Below are 21,599 nucleotides of genomic sequence, written 5' to 3'. Positions count from 1 at the left end.
GAAACGCCGTTTGGTCCACAGGGTGCTGTGAGTTGGGTCCTCGGTACCTTCAGGAGAGCAGAGGTGCTTCTTGGAGGTAGGGGTAAAGGGAGCTGGGCTGGAAGCCCCTGCTGTTTTTCCCGTGTGGGGCCCTTCGCATCGGGCTTTTCCCCTCGCCTGGCTCTGGGAACGCTTCCTTGCAGGAGTGCGGAGCTGCGCCTGTCGCCGCAGGTCCAGCTTCCCCTCCGCGTTCAGGTGGGTACGTACGTGGCAGTGCAGCCCTTCGCTTACCAGCTTCAGAGCCCCACGTTGTGCCCCCCCCCAAGCCAGGTCTCGCCGTGCTGACGACCCCGCTCCCCGGCCGGGACCGCGGCGCTCGGGGCAGCCCCACGGGCACTCGGCTCGGCTGGGGAGAGGGCGCTCGGCGGGAGCGTGGAAGAGGGCTCCCAGTCAGTGCGCAAGCACCATTGTTTTGACACCGAGGCATATGGTGCCGTCAAAAAACAGCAAAAAGAAACCCCACAGCAGATGCTGCAAAGGCAGAAAGCTGGCAAGAGACAGCCAGGCCTGCAAAATGCCTGCTCCGCCGTCGCTGCGTGGTGAGCCAGCAAGCGGGGAGCTTGCTGGGGCTGGCTCCGTGCACGCCAGGACCGTGCCACGTCCCTGACCCGCTGCAGGCCAGTAGTCCTTCCCTCGATACGCTCGTGGCCGTGCGCTGGGCAGGGGCTGGCTGCGTGTTGGGATGGAGGGGGAGGACGTGCCCTGCGGCACCGAGCGGCACGAGACAAAGCAGTCCTGCAGCTCAGTAGTCCTGCAGCTCGGTTTTCTGGTTGCTCGCACTTACTGAGACGCGCACCAGCTCCTGCAGCCCGTTAGGGACCCGTGCTGGTGCTGAGCGGTCAGGCTGCTGCGGAGGTGGGAGAGCAGGATGGATTTCTGCAACACAGCCAGGGCCGAGTCTGCTTCTGCCTCATGCAGGGACTGTGCCTCTTACCGGGGGTGCTGTAAAACTGCTGTTTGGGCAGGGAGGGATTTTGTTCCAGGCAAAATGAGTGTTTCAGGGGCCCGCGACTGCCGAGGACTTGGCCTGTGGTCCTTCTGGTCCTTGTGGTCCTCCGGCCTGGCAGGAGCAGTGCGGGACCGCTGCTGGCCCCTGGCTTTTTGGCTTCCTTTTCGGATGTAGCCCCTGCACCTCCTGTCGGGGTGGGGGCCCACTTACATACCAGCCCTCCCTCCTCTGTGCTAGCAGAGCAAATGCTGCCTTGTATAAATTTACATACAGCTTGGCAAAATGTATGTTTGTGTCATTTCTGCAAGAGCAGCAGCCGGCTCTGCTGCTTACACATTGTGGCAGTAATCGAGGTGCTTGACTTATAGTGAAACTTATTTCATTTTACAGCTCCTACAGCGTTAACAGATGTACAGGCGTCTGATCCAATCATGCAGCAAGAGATTTTGGGGCCAGTTCTTCCAGTTTTGACAGTGCGTAAGCTAGGAGCAGCCATACATTTTACAAACAAGAATAAACGACCCTTACCAACATATGTCTGCGCTGGCAGATCCAACATAATCATAAATAAGGCACCCTGCTAGGCAGGAATGTGTCTGGGCTCTGCATACGGTCAGCACGGACAAAGCATCTGCCTTCCTCCCGTTATATTAATGAGGTGCAGGCACCGGAATCCCTGTGTTGTACAGCTGGATTTGCTAGGTGGGGACAAAGGACTCGGGAAAACAACTGCTAACCCACAGCACTGGGGCTTTGCTCGTTTTAAAGCTTGTACTTAATTCTCACTCCTGCTTTGTTCACCTGTCCGCTCTCTTGCTAGGCTCTGATGCATTGCTGCGCGCTCCTCCCTGAGCGTTAGCAGATGCCAGCTCAGCCGCACTGGAACTTTTTTGGGGAGCTTGGTGCAAAATGTCCCTGCTTCCATCCCAGTGGCCCCGGGGAGCCTGGGGACCCAAGCCTTTCTGCAGCATTATGGCCAGCAGTTCCCTTGTCAGGGGGCAGCGTTTGGGACAGAGGCGTCCCTTTTATCCAGCCAGGGCTGCGCTACACGCTGTGGAAGCAGCAGGCGAGCGCCGCAGGCTGTGAAGTTGCAAAGGGCCAAGCGTGGCCCCGGGGGAGCTCTGCTCTGCTGAGCTGCAGCCGCCTGGGGCTGGGACCGCTCTCAGCCTGAACCTCGCTTGTGCCTAAATTCAGGCGCTGGCCCGCTGTGCCTGCTTACCCAGGGCAACGGGGGCACCCCAGACACCAGCCCCCCCCCGGCTTCGGCTGTGCTGAAACAATTGCACGGGGCTGTTTGGGTAGAAAGCGAGAGGGGGCGAGCTGGAAGCTGAGTGAACTCTAATAAATTTAATCTCTACATCGTATAAAAGTGCGGTAGCTAAATTTATTCCTCCTTGCACTCAAAACAATACTAGCTTTGGTCCCAAAACAGTAGTGAGATTTCTTCCCCCCAGCTGGAAAAAAAAGAAAATACTATAAATCCATCCTGGAGCTGATTTATATAGCATTCATGAAGAATTTATATTGCTAAGAATTTTATTCAATTAAACTTGAAAAGCCTCTGGATTCTTAAGGTTCAATAGTGATCACTGAGACAGAGCTATCATAAAACTGGATGGCCTGTCTGGAGCAGGCATTGAGAAAATGTCTGATGTGACATTGCAGCTGACGGTACAGTCCAAATCAAGAGCATTTGTCATTGGGATGTGTTACAGGCTAAGGCTTGGAAAATTACTCTGTGAAAAATGTGCATTAACAATAGCCATGAAATACGCGTTAAAAAAAAAAGGGTGAATAATGAGCCAGCGGTATCTATTAGCGCTGGGCATTCTTCACTCTGACCCCACTCTGATTAAAAAGTTAACACAAAAGCCAGAGACTTTTGGGGAGCAACTTTGAAGTTGTTCCTGCTTAAATAATTGAACAGGGGAAGCTGCGTGAGTTAAGAGCTCCCACCACCAACAGTCGCGCTCTTGGTGCGAAACGAGCGCTCTTAGCCTGTGTGATCGCCTTATAGCCCCCTTTTCTCTGATGCTCCTCCACCCAAGGAAGGGACAACCTAAACCCATGTGGAAGAACGCGTGTGAGGCAGATTGTACTTGTGAGCTGTAAGAGACTTGGGCTTTTAACTGCATAGACTGTAGTCGTCTGGCTGCTCTACCTACGACGTGGGTAGCAAGGCGTTAACTCGTTCAGCTGGCTGTAACGCACTTGTTTACGTACCAGGTTTTTTGGCAGTCCAACCCATCAGGAAGCTGGAAAAGCTTCCAACAGCGAGTCTGAGATCTCTGAATTTTAGTTAGCTTGCTCTGTCAATTTACTTGGAGGTGCCTTTGGCTTGCTGTTAGAAGATTGGGCTGCTAAGCTTGTATCATGTAAATTGATACACTTGAATTTACTGAAAATGATAAGAAACGGTAAAAAAAAAAAGAAACAGCAAAACGTGCAGCTGTTCTGAAAGATGAAGTGCTCAGCTGCCCTAGGTGAGCTCTGCGACAGGATGTCTTCTCTGCTGGAAGCACCGCATTTTATCGTGGTGTTTGCAGCCAGATTCCCCAAGCTTTGGGACACCCGCTCTGCTGAGAGCTCCACAGCAGTGAAGCTCCCAGGGCCGGTAACGTGTGGGGTACGAACATCTGTGGGTATTGGCCTCTCTCTTCCACCTCTAGCTGTGCCAGCTGAAAAGGCTCCAGGCCTCTGCTCCTCACCACAACCCCTTTATCTGCAAACTGGACCCGGGTGCCCTGCAGCTGATAGGGATTTGACAACTGGACTCAAACACCTGCGGGCAAAGGGGGATGCTGCGACCAAGGTGTGCCCAAGGGATCCGCACGCTGGGAAGGCAGCTCTGCACGGAGTTAAGCCCAGCTAACTACACAGGTCGTACCTGCATGCAGCCTGGAGGATTCGGCCCTTCCTCCTTGAATCCCCATCCTGCACAAGCCCATTCCTGGCAGAGGATGCATGGGATTGTCAGCACGGAGACATTTTTCACATGCAAAAGGAGAGGCAGCCAGAGCCAAAGAATTCAAAGTGCGTTCCTGTAAATCTACACAGCTCAGCTCCAGCCAGGGCTGATGGATTGAAAGCAACTTAAAAAAGAAAAGCAAGCTGGGCTCGGTATTAAAGCATGACAGTTAGGGGCCCTTTGGTACAAGTAAATCACATTTATTATTTCAAAGCCTGTGGACAGAGTTCCTGAATCTCGGCACAGTAGCTGTTGTGCACGAGTATTGTGACTTACAAAGAGAAGCTGATTGTTTTCTCTTCTTCATTCCTCAGAGCCCCGTCAAAGTCTTTCCACAGAACCTGCCACTGCCCAGGGAAATTAAGACATCTCTAGAAATCAGCTGTAGTTATTAAAAGTCTCCTGACTCATTTCCAATCGAGGACAAAGAGTAATTTTGAAACCAGCACCACAGTGTTACTACAAGAGATACTCGGACAAGGCCGAAGAGAACAGCTGTGTTCCTTACAGTGTTTATGAACAAGGTCCTAGCTATTTTAGTTGGAAGTTCTTGGCAGCTCACGTTCCCAGTGCAGGCCTGCTCTCTGTATTATCCATGCCTGAGGAAAGCACTGTCCTGGATTTACCTTTCCATGATCTAGAAAGCAAACGTCCCAGCTCCCAGTCACTGCTCAGACTTTATGTATATTTTCTCTTCCTTCCCTTCCTTCATTGCAGCGTAACGCGCCAAAACGAAGAGGTAGTCGCTCAGTCTGTAAACCAAGGGAAAAGCAATGAGATCGCTTCTCACATCCCATGTACCCGGCAGCGTGCACTACGCAACGAAGCTCGTTCCATGACAGCACAAGAAGTGCAGGTAAAGCAAAGCAAAGCAAAGCAAAGCCAGCCCGTACAAAAAGTGACTCCCAAAAGCGCCTTCGAGAAGAAAGTGAAGGGACTGCCCCTCCAGCACCGCAGAGGTGTCTGCAGAGACGTACAGGCCATGCAACCATACTTTTTAAAAAGCTGCTTGTTAAAACTTCAAAGATCATAATCTGGAAGGGAAACTCCTTGAGATGTAAAACCCCGCAGTTCTGTGCTGTGGCTAAGGGAACAACAACAAGCACGCTCCAGTGGTACAGAATAAGGAGGTGGATGGTTTTTTTTTTTTTTTTACCTGTTTAAATATTTGGCCACGTTTGGATCTGCTTCCCCTGCTTGTACTAAAGGAACCACGCTAGAACAAGAAAAGGAAAGTTTTAGTGCATTTAACTTGCGAGTTCTGAATGAACAAATAAATGCAATTTGCTGGAGCACCAAACTTCATACTCCAACCTCACGTGGAGCCTCTGTCCTGGTCCCCCATGGCAGCTGTGAGCGCTGTTCAGTTCCACCAGGAGAAATCCCTGGTGGCCACGTACCACAAATCGTTACCACAACTTTCTGGAGGACTGCAGATGTGCTCCGCTAAAGGATACCCATGAGTGAGCTTCACTGAATAATGGGAGCAGCTTGTAAGTGAATAACCTGAAGGATCATTATGCCTTTCTGCAGGTAAACGGGAACCCTTATTTTGGGGAGGGAACAGAGCTGTTCATTGCCTCTTGCCTGGCATATAGCCCTCATTCTAGCCGTCTTCTGAAGAAACAACTGACTGTGATGTTAGCTTTTTGCAGACTAGGTTGCCCTGCCGTAAGGGGAGCACACCTACAGTAACATCTTCCTTAACATCAGCTGCTTCAGCAGGGAACCCGCAGCAGCTTGGTTAGAGCTGCTGTGCAGCGGGTTCAGGCAAACACAAGTGGCTTCGCATGGAAGTCACTTTGATAACGAGCAGATGAGTTTTCTCTCTGGTTTGCTGTTATTGTGGCGGTCTGATCATCTTCTGTTGATTTTGTTCAGTTACACCAAGAGCCAACACTCACCACCTCTCAGCTCTGCGGCAGACGGCTCGGGAAAAATGGAGAGCGGCGCTGCTTTTACCTCCCGACTGCAACGACAACGAAACAGCACATCAGTGCCTGCTAACAGATAGCCGTCCACCTCGTCGGACAACTGCAGCAAAGCTCATCGCATCTCGCACACGTGCAAGCTGAACAAACGCTCTGTTATGGCCAGGCAACTGGGAAGAGAGATCTAAATGCAGAAGCGTCTGGAAATTTAACTCAGCCTAGTCCTTCTCCGTGCTTTTCTCCGCTATTTGTCAGCACAAGTAACAGCTTCACAACCCGTTTCCTCCCGGCTCCCACAGCAAGTGGTGGGGCAGATTTACCCTAACAGAGCCAGCCTCCTCCTGGCAGCGAGTGGCACGAGCAATACCTACAGGCAAGATGAAAGCTCTGAGCGGAGGAAGCTGCTCTGAGTAGCTGTCAATCCACTGCTCCAGCTCCAGGACAGGCTTCTCGCTGAAAGCAGTTCGTTCTACAGAAGGAAAAAGAGAGTCAACTGCAAGAAATGCAGAATCACTCACTCCACAGATGGGGCTCTCCTTTCACGATTCTTGGATTGGTGAGCACTAAGAAAGCACCCCAAAATACTCTTCCTGCTGGAGCAGGGCTGGCTCCCCATTCAGCAGCTGCGGCGGCGCCCCAGGCCAGCTCGCATCGCTCGAGTCACACAGACACAGCAGCAGCAGCTCGTGGAACCACGCGGTACCCGCTCAGCACCCAGCCACACGGTGTGGAGCAGCCCTTGGGCAGCTCTCAGTGCCGCACGCCGGGGCAGCCTCCCAGCGCCAGTCCAGCACAGCATGGATTCACGACCTGTTATCCCAGGAAAATCCTCTGGCGCTTACTTAAGTGAGCTTCCCTGGCTGAGGAGAGAGGCGTCGCGATGTTGGAGCCCACATCCTGCAGCATGCACTGGACCTAGATGTGGCAATCAGGAGAAAAATAAGAAGTGTTTGCGTTATCCAGCCTTTGATGCTCCAGTACAACCACAGCAAGCTCTGGGAGGCGACAGCTGGTTGTGCTGATTAAAGAGGATCCGACCCTTGTTGTTCATCATCCCCAGCCTGCTGGCAGGAGGGATCAGATACGTGCTCCCTAATTGCTTTATGAGAAACCAGATTATCGCGTGTACTCGTTTTCACTGGCACATTAAACCACCCTGGATGACCCTGGCGAGAGGAGACCAGGAGCACTCGCAGGATCTGGTTGCTGGTGGGACACCGAACCAGGAACCTCTGAGAGAGTGGCAGTGACAAACAGCTGGAGGTGGTGCTGGCTCGGTGTCACATCCACTTCCGAGAGGAGCATCTCTCCATAGCACGGGACGTTTCAGAGGCAGCCTGGTAAAGCTCTGTAAGGTCTCCGATTAGCTCCTTCTGAGGTCCTGTGCACAGCGAAGCCAGTTAGTAAAACCCACATAATGCCACGGTGGGAGCAGTCTCCCACCATCGCGCCCACGTAGTTTTGGTGCCCTGATCCCAAACCTGAGGCTCCGTGACGAGACTTAACTCACATCCGTGACGTGTGGGGGCACAGATCTGGGTACATGTGGATACGTTTTATCTGCCCTCAACCGATCTGCTTGAGCTGCCGGTTTCCTTCCCGGTTAAAGTTTGTCTCTTGGGGGGTAACTGTGGCTCAGAGCCTTAAATATTTATGGGATGCTTCATCCTAATATTTTAATGCTAAGTTTATTAAGTTCCTACGTGTCAACGGGAGCATCCTGCCTAAAACCAGCGCAGCACGGCCGCGGGGTGAGGAAGGCCTGCCGGCAGCACTCACTTTGCGAAGCTGCTCCACGAACGCGTGCCCCTTCTCGACGCCGAACTCGCTGGCCAGCCTGCGGCGGGGAAAGGGGGTGAGCGGGGGGCTGCGGCCCCCCGGGGCTCGGGGAGGAGGAGGCCGGGGGAGGCCCCGCGGGGCGCTCACCCGATGGCGGAGCTCAGCTCGTCCGTGGTGCCCAGCGCCTCGAAGACGCGGTCGCCCTTGGGCCTCCTCTCCCCGGTGAAGGTGCTGGAGAAGCCTGCGGCAGGCGCGGGGGGGGGCTCAGGACCGGGCAGGGCCGTGCAGGCCCCGCTCCCCGGCCGCCCCGGGCCCACCTCCGTCCCCCGTTCGAGTGTAGATCCTCGGGGCGCGGGCACCGCCGGCGGGGCTGCGGGAGGTGGGGGTCGTCAGGGGGCGGCGGGCAGCTCCCGGGCCCGGGCCCGGGCCCCGGTCCCGTTCCCTGGTCCCGACCCCGGCCCTGGTCCCGATCCCCGGTCCCGTTCCCTGGTCCCGGTCCCGATCCCCGATCCCCGGTCCCGATCCCCGATCCCGGTCCCGATCCCCGGCCCCGGTCCCAGGTCCCCGGTCCCGTTCCCGATCCCCGATCCCGGTCCCCGGCCCTGGCCCCCGCACCCCGTCCCAGTCCCCGGCCCCGTTCCCCTGGCCCGTTCCGTTCCCGGCCCCGGCCCCGATCCCCGCTCCCGCTCCCCGGCCCCGTTCCCAGCCCCACCTGCCGGCCCCGCCGCGCTGCCGCAGCCCCAGCGGCCTCCGCACCCCCCGGGCCGCCGCCGCCGCCGCCGCCGCCCGCCGCAGCATCGCCGCCGCCCGCCGCAACCCCTCCGGGGCCCCCGCCAGGCCCCCGCCGGCCTCACCCCAGCGCCTCGCCACCCCGCGCCGCCGCCTCCCGATTGGCCGGCCCGCGGCCCCGTCCCCCCTGCGAGCCCCGCGATTGGCTGGGAGCGAGCGGGGCGGGGCCGGCGGCTGAAGCCGGAGCGGGGCGCGGTGCCCGGCGGCGGGCGGCCATGGCGGAGCGGGGCCTGGTGGTGTCGGCGCCGGGGAAGGTGATCCTGCATGGGGAGCACGCCGTGGTGCACGGCAAGGTGAGCGCCGCCACGGGGCGGGACGGGCCTGGGCTTCGTGTTCCCGGTCCTCACGCCCCGTCCCGTCCCGTTCCGTCCCGTTCGTCCCGCAGGCGGCGCTGGCCGTGGCGCTGGGGCTCCGCACCTTCCTGTGCCTGCGGCCCGGCGGCGAGGAGCGGCTCCGTGTCCGCCTGCCCGGCGTCGGCGTCCTCAGGAGCTGGGACCTGCCCGGCCTCCGCGCCCTCAGGGGTCGCCTCGAGGGTGAGAGGGGACCGGGGGGTCGCGGGGGGGCGGCACTGGGCTGGGGGCAGGGGGGTATGGGGTTGGGTTGGGTTGGGGTTGGATTGGGGGCTTGGGTTGGATTGGGGTAGGGTGGGTTCATCAACTGACAGGGGCACGGGGTAAGGGGGTGTCCTGTCCCTCATGGGCTGGATGGGGCTGGGGGGACCCGGGGCTGGATGGGGGGCTGGAACCAGGGGGTCTGTAAGGGCCCCATCCAGCCCCAGCCGTCCTCGGGCGCTCAGCGTCTCGTGCCGGGTGACCCCGTGGGTCCCTTCCCGCTGCAGGACCTGGCACCAGCTCCCCCGACCCTCACCGGCTCTGTTTGCTTAGCAGGACAAAGTCCGCAGGGTCAGCACGTCGGTAACCTCGGCACCGGCCAGAACTTCTCTTGTGCTCATCCCTGCCCTGGCTGTTGGATCTCAGACGCGTCTGAAGCACCTCAGCGTCCCTGTTCTTTAATAACCAGCATTTGGCTTGCCAAATTCTGCCTGGTGGTGGATGGGCACATGTGAGAAGTGAAGGCAAGGAGTCTCTGTCAGACGGTGCAGGTGTGGGGATGGAGGAAGATCAGGTTCTCGGGGTGGTTGGTGGTTTTGCTTTGTTTTATCCTGAGCAGAAAGCTTGTAGGTAAAACGTGAAACTAGTTCGTAGTCTGTGTCTGCCTCCTCTAACCAGACTTGTTTGTGTAAATGCAGCTTTCGGGTTTAACAATTTCCTGGCTTCTAAGTGTTTGAATTCTCCCCTGCTTGCCTCCCTAGCTGACTTTGATGAGTCTAAGCCCCCCAGCGCAGAACTGCTGGAAGCACTGAAAGAGTTTGCTGGAATCCCTGCCGAAGCCTCAGCTCCCGACAGCCTTGCTATTCTTGCCTTCCTTTATATGTGCCTGGCTATTTCAGCTAAGTATGGGTAAGGCTGTCCTCCTGCCCCAAAATAAACGTGTTTTGGGCATTCAACGTTAATTGCATCTTCAAGGTCACAGAAAGAAACCAAATCTTTCAGGCAAAGTAAGAAATCAAAGGGAATCACGCTTTATTTAGGTTCTGGGCACCTCAAGAGACCCCTTCAGAGCTGGTGTATTTGGTGGGTGGGGTGCCCCAAGTGGGTGGGCTGGGAGTCGTTGGCTCTCGCTTACACATCTGACTTTGAGATGCTGCAGTAAGTGCGGCTCATCCCACCCTTCCTGCACGGTCAGTAGGAGCAGACAGACAGACAGACGTCCTGCACTGCAGGCAGCTCATTTCATACGGGCTTAGCGTAGGCAGGAGAAACACCTACGGAAACAAGCTGTGAATTCAGCGGCTGATCCCTCTGCTAAGCTGGGTCTCCTTCCAGATTTGAGAACTTGGGGTCACCACAGCTCACGGCTGTTTCAGTTTCCAAACTTGATCAGCACAGTTGGTGATAATCTAAGTTACTGACGGGGTGCTTGGGGCGAGGTGTGATCCATGCAGCACCATCACAGCCTGTTTCCAATACTCTTAGCCAAGGACCGAAGGCTAAAGGAAAGTGACAGAGACTCGCTTTGCAGTCTCTGTGCTGCTTGGTGACAAGCAGGTTGAACCAGGTTGTGGTTCCCACCACTCACCTGCCGGTGCAGGCTTCTGTTTTGATGCTGGGGTCTATAACAGCCCTGACACGGTCGGTGGAGAAGAGGCCACGTGGACACAGGCACGTGCGCCCTTCATCATCCCCGGCAGCTTCTTGCTCCAGCGAGGTGTAACAGTGTGGTTGGAAATTTGTGACACTCGGTCTTTACTTAAAATATATTTAAATTCACGCAGCAGTCTCTGAAGGGTCTCTTTATGGTGCTACTCAAGTATTTGGTTACAGAGTGCCCCTCCCAGCTGCTTGACGAGCTGTGCTAATCATAGATCCGATTTAGCCAGGCTTTGTTCTGGTACAATGGCTCGGTGAGGCTACTCAGCTGCCTGCGTGCGGCGGGTGCGTGCGCATGTGCTGATGGTGCCAATTTTCCAGCAGCGTTTCCTGTGATTGGTCCTAAATGGCATCTTTTACCTCCGAAAGGTTGTTCCGAGATGGGATTCGAGGTCGCTGTAAGCCTGCCCTTTGTGTTTCAGAGATGTTCCCAGCGCGGACATCGTGGTGTGGTCTGAGCTGCCCACGGGAGCCGGGCTGGGGTCAAGCGCTGCCTACGCGGTGTGCTTGGCGGCGGCGCTGCTGCGCACCTGCGGAGCCATCTCCTGCCCTCTGAAGGACGGGGAGACCACAGCCAGGTAACTAATGCCTTGGAGGCACGCCGCGGGGGCAGCTCTGCTCTCTGACAGCAGCACCCCGCGATGTGGGGTCGATGTCCCTGGCTGGGGGGTTCTGTTTGGATCAGCACATCCCGCAACGTGACCGCTGTGCCCCTGTCTTTCCTTTTATCTGAGCAAATTCTGGCGCTGGCGCCTCTCCTGGGCTGTCCGGCCGTCTCTTGGGCTCAGGCTCTGGCTGTGGCCGTGGCCGTGGCACCTCGAGCTCGGCTCGTTTCCCTTCCCTCCCTGTTGCTGCCTGTGCTCCAGCAGCAGAGGCGTGTCTTGTCCCAGGGCTCTGACCTGCGAATCGTGTTTACAATTCTGTTCTCCTGATAGAAGCACCTGGATGCAGAGACTCGGTAAAACGTGCACATTTAAACCCACTGCTTACCCTGTCTAGTGTAAGGCAGCTTTATTTTGCCAAGAAAATAAAACACGTGCTTTAATTTGGCGGAATTTTTTTTTTTACCTCTATTTCTTCTCTGTCCCTGAGCATCTTTTAGGTTTTGCTTTGAGTTGTCAAAGAGTCAAAGATCCTTTCTACCTTCTTTTTCCCTGCGTCTTCACGTGGATTTTTTTTCCACACGTGGTAGGTTTCCTTTGGATTTCTTGCCTGAGTCTGCCCTTTATCAGGGGCTGCTGAAAGGGAGTTTCTTTCCCTCTCCCCTGCGTGGCTTTCCGTTGGAGTTGAACCTTGAAAAACTGGTCTGCTCTGCTGTGTGGCGGAGGAGGCTCCGCTTAGAGATGCGTATCGCAGCTGGAGCTGCAGAACCCTCTATTGTTCCTTCCCTGCCAGGTGCAGCCTTTTATGGCTGGCTCTGTGGATTTTTGGGGGGGGGCCTGAGGGTGAGACCGTGAGAGGGGGTAGCTTCAAAACCTGAGCTTGCAGACTGACCCAGAAACACGTTCCTAGAGCGGGTTTGTGAGCTGTGACCATGGGGAGGTTCGCCCGAGCACACGACGTGAGAAACGAGAGGCCAGTGCTAAACCAGCCGGCGAGCAGCAAGGATGTCTTCATTCCCTGCTCACACTTCTTAGCTTCGGCTTGAATACAGCGTAATTTTTTTTCTTCCAGCTGGCGTGCAGAGGGGTGAGTGAGAGATGGGGGTGTCAGACTTCAGAAGGTTTTTGCTTAACGTTGCAAGAAAAGAACAGCGTGATATAATGACTCCTGCGTCGCGAAGAATTGCAGCCTCTCAAAGAGGATTAAAAACAAGTGGTTTACAGCAAACTGCGCTTCTATTTTGAGTAGCGGTGGTGTGAGCTGTTTTCCTGAATGCTTCACAGATTAAATATTGGCAAGTGAAATTAAAGATGTGTGGAGATGGATGAAAGATGTTCAGCTGCAGCCTGGGAACGTGGGAAGTTTGAGGAAGAGGCTTCCAGGTAGCAGGCGGCTCCCCTGATTTCTGCCCTACCCTAGCAGGGGTCAGCGGCTGTTCCTTATTTCTTGTAGGGCTGCTTGGTGCTTATCTAAAATCTACGTCTGTGCCTCCGCCGCCGTCACGCAGTTTGTTTTCTGGGCCCCGTGGTCCAAAAGCCGAACATTGTCGCTACACCAAATGCCAGCTTTGATCTCTGCAGAAGGTCCCTGATCTCTGCAGAAGGTCCCGGTGCTGGGATATCTGATCCCACGGAGCGTTAAAACCACTCGGGCAGCGCCTCGGGGCGTGCGTGGGCTGTAGGGCGGGCAGTGCTGTGTGCCAGGAGAGGGATAGACGCCCGCCCGTGCGCGTCTGAGCGTGTTAGAGCAGGGCGCAGGAGCACCCGCTGGCTCTGCAGGACGTCGGGCTTCCCTTGTGGCTGGGTTTGGGGATCAGGCGAGCTCTGGGCTCGGCTGTGCGGGCGCACTGGGGGACGCTTGGGAAGGAACCAGCGTGGTGAAGCTGCGGGCAGCAAGTGCTCTGTAACCGGCAGCTCCGTGTTGGCTTTTTGTGCGGCTACAGCCCCTTAATTGGTGTGTTCGGTCAGGGGCCTCGATCCTGGCTGAGCCTGACCCAGCACCGAGCCCTTCAGCCAGCGTTTAACCTCTCCCAGCACTTACCGGTCGGTGTGACTGCTTTCAGGGCAGCAGAGAGCCCGCTCCCGTGTCTCTCAGCATAAACACCTCGGCATTTGCTTCCCTTTTGTGTTTTAAGTGCCAGCACCCAGCGTGGCTTGAAGTGTTAGGAGTTAATCCCTGAAAATCAAAGCCTTTGCTCGAGCGTCGCTTCTGGTGACATCTTCTGACCCAATTTGTGAGGCTTCTGCGGCTGAGCAGCTGGCAATTAGAGGCTGAGGCTGCCTGCGTGAGGTGCAGCTTTTGGCGTTCTCATCTGCGTGTAAACTCGCCGTCCTGCGTGTCGCTGAGCGGGGTCTCAGGGCAGCGTGTGGTAACACGGTGTTGGGAGGTGTGGATGGGGCTGGGTGCGCGGCGAGCTGACCCTGATCCGCTTCGGTGCGTGCTGTGCTTCCGTCTGTGCTCCTTGTGTGCCGCTTTTCGTGGTTTCGAGTTCTTTTTTTCTTGCCTTCCAGGTGGACGGAAGAAGAGATGACTCTGATCAACAGCTGGGCCTTCCAGGGGGAGCGGGTGATCCACGGCAATCCCTCGGGTGTGGACAACGCCGTTGCCACTTGGGGTACGTGCGTGTGTGCTGCTCCCCGGCCCCAAATGGGGATGCTGAGGGGCTGTTGGGTGCCAGAGCAGCAGCCCCGCTTCTGTTCTCCAGCGCAGGCTGCGTGTCAGCTCTGGAAGGTGGTGAGCCCCGTCCGTAACTGGGACGGGAGCCAGCCGGGGGGGTTGGCAGACCTGCGTTTACACCAGGGATCTGCATCCCCCGGGCAGGTGCTGTGGGGCAGAGACCCTGCTGCAAAGAACCGAGACGTTCTGGTACGAACAAAGAAACGTAATCCTGTCCCCGGGATAAGGCAGGAGAAAATGCACTCGGACAGCTGTCACGCAGTTTCAATTAGCAGAGACTTCCAAGTGTTTTGGAAGCGTCCTTTTCCTTTTAATAATCTTTCTAATGAGACCTAATCGCAGTGCTTTGGTAAAGCAGGAGCCAGGCGAGAGAATCCTTCAGGACAGGGAAGTTCCCTGCTAGCAGACGGCTGCTGACACGAGCACAAACGTCCGGTCCCGTCTGAGACCAGCACGCGTGGCCCTACCCCGGGGAATCGTTGCTGGAGTCTCTTTTTCAGCAAAGATTTCATGCTGGCCAAACTCTTTGCCTTTAGAAAAATAAATAAATTACCGTGATCCTGAGGTAGAGGGGGGGCAGAGGGAAAGTCACCGGGTTAACCGTGTCCAGCGAGACCCTCTCATTAAGTCAGCGGGGCCGGGCAGATTCATGCTGCCTGCGAACATGGTTCATTTAGCTGGTGTTCCTTGCAATTACTGTCATGTGCTCTGGGTGAGGTTCTGAAGATGAAAGCCCTTCTGTCTCTTACAATACCGCCTTATCTCGGCTGGCTGTGCGCTGAGACAATGCGTGTGTTTCACTTTAGGTGGAGCCCTGAGATACCAATCAGGAAAAATCAAATCGTTAAAGAGGTAATACTGGAGCTTAAAAATAACTCTTACGTGCAGCGGGCGGAACGTGTCAGAAGTGCCTCGGGCGGACGTGGCACTGCATGAGATGGATGAGAGGCTGCGAGCCGCGGGGCTCCGCGGCCCCGTTTCGTCCCGGGTGTGGGGAGCTTGAGTGTCGTCTTGGTTTGGGGTGGGCGAGAGCGGCAAAATGTTTGGTCATTATCCGACATCAGATGAGCGCGGCGCAGAGGATCGATATTAATTTCATGGCATTATGGGCAGCAGGAACGGATCTGCTCCTGGCAGCAAATGACATTGTGGGGAGGGGGAAACTTCTTGCTTACCTGATGGCAGGGCTGCGTAAAAAGCGAGCTGCAGGGAGCAGGTCCAGGCCCTGAATGCCTCCTGCCACGGGAGGATAATCATTAAAATCTTCCCCAGTGCATGAAATTGCTTTATTAGCAGCTAATGGCTACTGCTGGCCAGCCTCGCAGTATTTCAAAGGAAGGATTTTACTTGGAAAACAGAGATTTCAGTAAACACGCTAGTCCCGTTTATCGTGCTAGTGCAGTTGTTCGTTGTAACCAAGAAGAACAAGTCTGAATCCAGCCAGTGCTCGAGCGCCTGCCTAACTTCCCCAAAATTAGTGGGACCCTTATCTTTGTCGTGCTCAGCTGAAGGCCCCGAGAGGCCCGTTGGGCCTGGGAGCTGCGGGGCTTTCCCGAAGGACGGAGGCTGACTGTGTCTTGTCGCTTGCAGGGTGCCGACGCTGAGGATCCTGCTGACCAACACCAAAGTCCCACGAAGCACCAAGGTCCTGGTGGTGGGGGTCAAGGAGAAGATCCTGAAGGTGCAGCGCCTGCATGGCCACGGGGTTGGGGGCGTGCGCTGGGGGGGAGATAGGAGATAACCCTAGTGAGCTCTGACCTCCTTGTGCAGGGCTCGCAGGCAGCTCTCGTGAGCTCTCGTGGTTGTTGTGTTCAAACTTGCTCCTAGCTAGCACCTGGGGACTGGAGTTGAGCTTCCTTCCCTCCCTCCAGCACACAGGGCTTGCTGCAGAATTCACCAGTGTGCCACCCTGAACAGAACAGCTCCTTCCCCTGGCCTGTTTCCCTCTGTTTCCCTCTCTTCCTCCAGTTCCTGCAGGTGTGAGCGTCTGGGCGCTGCCCTGCTCTGCACTGGGTTTTTTCTGTGAATTAGAGCCCTGAGGGGGGCGAGGAATTGTGCAGCTCCTAAAGGCCGGGGCGGCTCTGTCAGGGTGGCGTGAGGTCCAGCAAGCACTCTGCTCACATCTTGCCTCCCTGCTTCTCAGTTCCCGGCTATAATGAACCCAGTGCTGGACTCCATCGATGCCATTTCTCAGGAGTGCCAAAGTGTTCTGGAAGCGATGCCTGCAAATCCATCACCGGAGTATTACCCTGTGCTGGAGGTAAGGGGCTTGTTCGCCAGTATTTTTAGACGCTGTTACTGTTGAACATCAAAATGTCATTTAAAGACCATTAGGGCTAAGAAAGAATTTGATAGCAGGAAGTATTCAGGTCGGAGTGAAATTGTGGTCTGCGTGCGCTGCTCTTAATGCCCTTCTGGGAGCTGGGGGACAGAAAATGCTCTTTGTGTCTTCCCGCAGCACAGAGGACAGGGAGGGAGGGAGCAGACCTGGTGCTTTGGGGACTCGTAGCCCTAAAGGTTTTGTTTCTGTCTGAAAAGGGTGGGGTGTGTTTGGGCTGCGACGCCAGCCTCACTCGTCTGCTGCTCTGTCACTGCCGGGGCTGGAGCGGAGAGCCCAGCAGCCCCCGGTCGGCGAGGGGCTGGTCGCGAGCCAGCTCCCGGCGCTCGGCGCTCGTCCTGGCTCCAGAGGATGACAAACGGAGCTGTGCCCAGAGCTGACCTGACGTTGATGCATGAGGTGCATGCGGAGATCTGCGTTCGGCTTGGCTTTCTGCAGAGGGGGAGAGGCTGCTGCCGTGGGGGGAACGCGCTGCCAAGCGGGGGGAGCTCGTCGCGGTGCCGGGAGCACCGCAGCACCGCCTGGTGCGGGGTGAGGTCGCGTGGTGGTGCCCCAAGGCACCCACGGGTGCCAAACCTGGCCACGGGTGCTGAGCTGTCCCGGGAGGGGCAGAGCTGCAGTGAGCTGCTTTCTGTACCGAAGCTGCGGGTTTGTCTCGAGTCTGAAGAGCCCACGGAGGCGCAGTTTATCACACGCGGCACGGACGTGTGCGCACACATCTGGCTGCTTCTGGAACGTGCAGTTCTGGGCAGCCCTGCCTTCGAACCGTCGAACTAGTCTACTGTGTCATCAGCTGTCAGCCGGCTCCTGGCAGGTCGTGGAGCAGATGACAGGTGTCTCGGATCGTCACGGGGAGCGCTGTGCCCTCGCTCAGGCATGTAAAGAAGCCTCTCGATGGGCGCCCGTCCAGCCCAGCACAAAACTTGTGATACGTGCGCTGTGCTTGCAGCGGGCTGGCTCGTCTTCCCACGTTTGTTCCGGCACAGTGCAGAAATGCTCTGGAGGTGGGTAGAGGGTTACTCCTGCACCGTCCTCTCCTGCGTGGTGGTGGCAGGAGACCCGAGCGGAGCTGAGGGATGGCGGTGTTGGAGCTCACAGCTCGCACGCAGCACCCCTCCCGGCTCAGCATCCCTCCCTGCTCACCGTGAGCTTGCAGCAGGCAGGGAGGTGCTGGGAGCACGGGGTGCTGCTGGCTCCCGTCCCAGCTGGCTCCTGCTCGTGGCACCCTCCAGGACAGCAAGAGGGGCAGCAGGTACCTGTAGGGAAGACGACTGAGTTTTGTGGTGTCAGACCAACGCTGTTAAGAGCGAGCTTCCCCCGCGGACAGTGCCGATGAGTTGGGAGGATGCTGCTGTCGTTGGAGGTCTGACGTCCTTTCATGGCCCAGAGTTTGGTCTGTGGGAGGTAGCTGAGCACTCCCCTCTGTTCCGTAGCTCCGCACCTCTAGTACGGGGCAGAGGGAAGCTGCAATCCTCACCCCTGCCTGTTGCTGTTGTCACCTGGGGCGTTCGGGCTTTGTCCCCGCGGCAGCTTTCCCCAGGAGCAGCGGCGCTGGGGGCTGGCTGGCACAGAGACGTGCAGGCAGCCCTGCTGGGAGGGCGGCGTTGCCTGCGGAGAGGCTCGTGCTGCCCCCAGAGGGCCGGAGCTCCTTTTGACCCCTCTTGTGCTGGGTGCCAGGTGCCCGGCGTGGTGCTGGTGAGAGGCCCCTTGGCTTGCAGCCCACACAGAGGGCGAAGCTTTCCTTCCCTGGGCTTGCAGCGTGCAACTCCATGTCTCCTCTCCAGCTGGGCTGGTTCTGACCTGGCTGTGTTAGAAGAACCCTGGATTTAGTGCTGCTGGGAGGATCGCAGGGCAGGTGACAGCCAGCAGTGCTGGCTCAGTGCCCTTCCCACAGCCAGCAAGGGGCTTGGCGCAGTCTCCAGCTCAGCACTTGTGTGACAGAGGAGAGGCGCAACAGTCGGGAGGCATCGGGGAGTTCTGATTTAGGGCCTGGAATAAACACCTGTAAGCAGCTTGCTGCGACCAGGATTTTCTCCCTCCTGAGTGAGGAGGTCCAGAAGCTGCTGTACGGCTGTCACGGTGGTGGGCAGGAGCAGCACAGATCATGGGATGGGGTCAGATGAGCAGCACGGGGCTCAGGCACTGGCTTCAACCTTGCTGGACCCCAAGGCGTGCTGGTGGCCAAGCTCCCCGCAGACACGAGGTGGCTGTCGGGTGGCCGGGAAGGCAGGGCAGCCCCCCCGCAGCTTCCCGAGGAAGGACCCGTGGCCGGGAAGAGCTGCCGCCACCGCATGTGCTCATCTCCTCTCTGTGCAATCGCTTTTAGGAACTCTTCGATATCAACCAGCACCACCTGAACGTGATCGGAGTCGGCCACCCCTCCCTGGACCGGCTGTGCCGGGTGACGGCCTCGCACGGCCTGCACAGCAAGCTCACCGGCGCTGGCGGCGGCGGCTGCGGCATCACCCTGCTGCGACCAGGTGAGTGCCCCTCCGCCCGCCCGGTGCGGCACGGGGGCGAACGTGGTCGCCCCTTCCTGCCTCCAGGCACGGCCTGGCTGACCCGCTGGCTGTTCTTGCCTCCCCCTTGGCAGACACCACCCTGCTGGCCGTGGAAGCAGCCAAGCGAGATCTGTGCGCTTGCGGGTTTGAATGCTGGGAGACCGACATCGGGGCCCCCGGCGTGACCCTGCACTCCTCCTCGTCTTTAAACGCCCAAGTGCTGCACGCGCTCTCCGAGAGCTGAGTCGCTGCCCCCGGCCGGGCCGAGCTCTTGGCTGCCTCTGCCCCGCTGCCTGGGAGCTTCTCCCCGGCGATCCCATCTGGGTGTCTCTGGGTGCTGGGGTTCAGGGCTGGTGTCTCGGGGAGCTGGGACTGCGATGAGGACCCAGGAGCAACTGCTCACACTTGCACTAGGTCCGAGTCTGACCCAGCCTCTCAAAAATCCTCTCTCGAATTTCCTTACTCAACTGCCGCGCTAATCTCGAGGGGCAGGAGGAGAGCTCTGGGCTGGATTCCAGCACGGATAATGACACTCTGCTTGGTTCTCCTGCTTCAGATGCATGTGGTGTCTCTCCGCGTCTCCCCTGGCGTCCCACGAGGGCGTGCAGCGAGGCTGGCGAGGCGGATGTGCGGAGTGCTTTGACATTTTTGGGTGAAAAGCATCTTGGCAGCTCAGGGCTCGACACTTGGGTCTCGGTTTTTCCTGGACTGCAATTTACCGTGGAAAGGAAACGTTTAAATAGAGCTCTTACCTGTTACTAATGAAGGGTTGGATAATTAACATGAAAAAACAGCACAACTCTAATGAAATTATCACTGTTTTCACCCTGTCTGGGCTAGTAAACAGGGTCCTGTAACCAGACCCTTTTCTGCTCACGTGCCCGAGGTCTGGTTCAGACTCTGGCTGTTACCTGCAGGGAGGGTGGCTGAAGGCAAAGGCAGTTTTAGAATCTCTAGGATTTAGAATTTTCTTACAGTAGCTCTTCTGGGATCTGTCTGGGGAGCTCTCACACCTCTGTCTTAAATGAGCACATGCTCGACCCGTGCCTGCAGGTGGGGGTGTGAACTGTGCCTCCTGCCCAGGGGGGGTAAAGGTGGGGGAGATGGGGGGGGTCAGCAAAAGCAAACACGGATTTGTTCTAGTTTAAAGTAATTGGTTTTAAGTAAGGAAAAAATACTCTTCAAGAGCTGGCCCCCGTTTGCAATTGGTGAGGTATAAAACCTAAATGTTTCTTCGTCTGAAATCTTAACGGTGTACTGCTGCTACCTGCGTGGAGCTGGGAGGTGAGTACGTGACCCCGGGGTACCCTGAAGTAATAAGCTGGGGTCTCTTCGATACCTGCTGAAGATTTTGTCATTGTTTGGTCTGTTTGTTTGTTTGTTTGTTTAAGTGTTGCTCTGTTCAAAAATTAACTTGACTGAAAGCCAAATACTACATCGTCAGAGGTGGGGGAGCTTGCTTTCCCCTTCCAGTGCAGGAATAAGAAATCAGGAGTGAGAAGCTGAGGTCTGCTAGCTCTAACATGTTGCCATCCTCATGACCAGGTTTAGTTCGCTGATCAGACATAAATAAAACTGTCTCTGTTTTTAATAAATTGACATTTTATACGTGCAAAGTGTTCTTTGATAATTACGCCGGCTACAAAAGGAAAAAAAGTACCGTACGCTGCTTCAGTAAAACCCGGTTTCAGATGCTGGTTTTCTTCGTGTCTAATTACAATTCCAATTTGCATCCAAGAACAGCTTTACACTAATCACAAGTCAGAAAGCCTGATAAATAATTTACCGTTTTCTAATACAGTGTAATCAATGTGAGGATCTGGATGCGTGCTGCCTTCATAACCACTTAAATGTGTCTGTAGCTTCTCCTGGTGAGCACAAAGAAATGCCACGTTCCCTGCGAAGAAACTTCACTTCAAAACAACGTCTCGGGGGTTAATCAGCGTTAGCTGCTTTCCTTAGAAGAAGGCCTGGCAGCTCTGGCAGGAAAAGAACTAAAAAATGTGGATTTGCTGCTTTAAATCATAACAAACGTGTGGGTTCTCCCGATACTGGCCCGCTGAGCCGTACGAGTCCTCGAGTCCTTCAGTGAACGTCCCCCTGTGCTGGCTCTGCTCCGTTTCTCGTCTTTCAGCCGTGCCAGGGCCGTAGCTGGAGGCCTTGGTGCTCCCTGGCACGAGCTCCGCTGCAATCTGCGACCTGCGGCCTTGTTGTCCACCAACTTTCGGCCTCGTCTCGCGGGCCTCTGCTTCGCCGGGGGGTGACGGAGATGCAGAGGTGACGCGGGGAGGGGGGGGCTGAGCCCGGAGGCCGAGACCTCGGAGGGATCGGGGTTGAGGTGGGTGCCGCAGGGCGAGCTGGGGCACGGCCCCCTCCCCAGCTTTCCTCCTGCCCCGCGGCCCCAGGCTCCCAAATCCGTCTCTGCACAAGGCCGGGGGCTGCAGCACAGGAGGATGCTGCCCCCCCCTCCCCGTGCCACCGGGACCAGAATTGCGTAAGTCAGCAGCTGGAGCCGGTCCCAATTTGTGAGCAGTAGGCACGGATTTAGCATCCATCTGCGAGCGCCGGAGTGCCCGCGCTCTCCTTCATTTATTCCTCCCTCCCAGGCTCAATCAGAGGCTCCGCGGGCGCCTCGCCGCTCTCAGCGGGATTACCGGGGGGGGGCACCGGGCATCGGCCTGCTGCTGGCATCCGCGCGGGGCGCAGAAATCACCCAGCGGCGGCAGCACCAGCTCGTGGCCACCCCTTGTGCTCGTTTTACGGAGCAAGCGGGGACACGGGGGACCCCAAACCCTGTGCTTCGCCGCTCGGGGGGC

General features: G+C 56.8%; 2 protein-coding genes across 5 annotated transcripts; one reads left to right on the top strand and one right to left on the bottom strand.

The window, feature by feature from the left end:
• Positions 1-4,140: 4,140 nt before the first annotated feature.
• Positions 4,141-8,687, bottom strand: MMAB (metabolism of cobalamin associated B). Of its 4 annotated transcripts, none has more exons than XM_080559329.1 (10): positions 8,521-8,687; positions 7,984-8,036; positions 7,814-7,907; positions 7,667-7,724; positions 6,730-6,802; positions 6,259-6,356; positions 5,861-5,925; positions 5,113-5,172; positions 4,583-4,708; positions 4,141-4,303 (listed from the first exon to the last, which is right to left on the bottom strand). In XM_080559329.1, exons 1-9 carry the CDS (start codon positions 8,670-8,672, stop codon positions 4,621-4,623), a joined length of 741 nt encoding a protein of 246 aa, XP_080415455.1. In that variant the 5' UTR covers positions 8,673-8,687; the 3' UTR covers positions 4,141-4,303; positions 4,583-4,620. The 4 variants fall into 4 exon arrangements, with proteins under 4 accessions (XP_080415455.1, XP_080415457.1, XP_080415454.1 ...); XM_080559331.1 differs by lacking the exon at positions 8,521-8,687 and adding an exon at positions 8,379-8,518; XM_080559328.1 differs by having other exon boundaries at positions 4,141-4,708.
• Positions 8,617-20,399, top strand: MVK (mevalonate kinase). Its single transcript, XM_080559320.1, has 11 exons — positions 8,617-8,748; positions 8,841-8,988; positions 9,768-9,915; positions 11,088-11,243; positions 13,779-13,882; positions 14,751-14,796; positions 15,535-15,625; positions 16,088-16,204; positions 18,609-18,762; positions 18,876-19,028; positions 19,062-20,399. The coding sequence occupies exons 1-10, from the start codon at positions 8,671-8,673 to the stop codon at positions 19,025-19,027; spliced, it is 1,194 nt and encodes a 397-aa protein (XP_080415446.1). The 5' UTR covers positions 8,617-8,670; the 3' UTR covers position 19,028; positions 19,062-20,399.
• Positions 20,400-21,599: the final 1,200 nt, after the last annotated feature.

This window comes from Anser brachyrhynchus (genome assembly GCF_964034855.1).
Source record: "Anser brachyrhynchus genome assembly, chromosome: 17".
Taxonomy (NCBI): domain Eukaryota; kingdom Metazoa; phylum Chordata; class Aves; order Anseriformes; family Anatidae; genus Anser; species Anser brachyrhynchus.
Note: the sequence above shows the minus strand (reverse complement) of the source record. Positions and strands in the feature narration are given on the sequence as shown.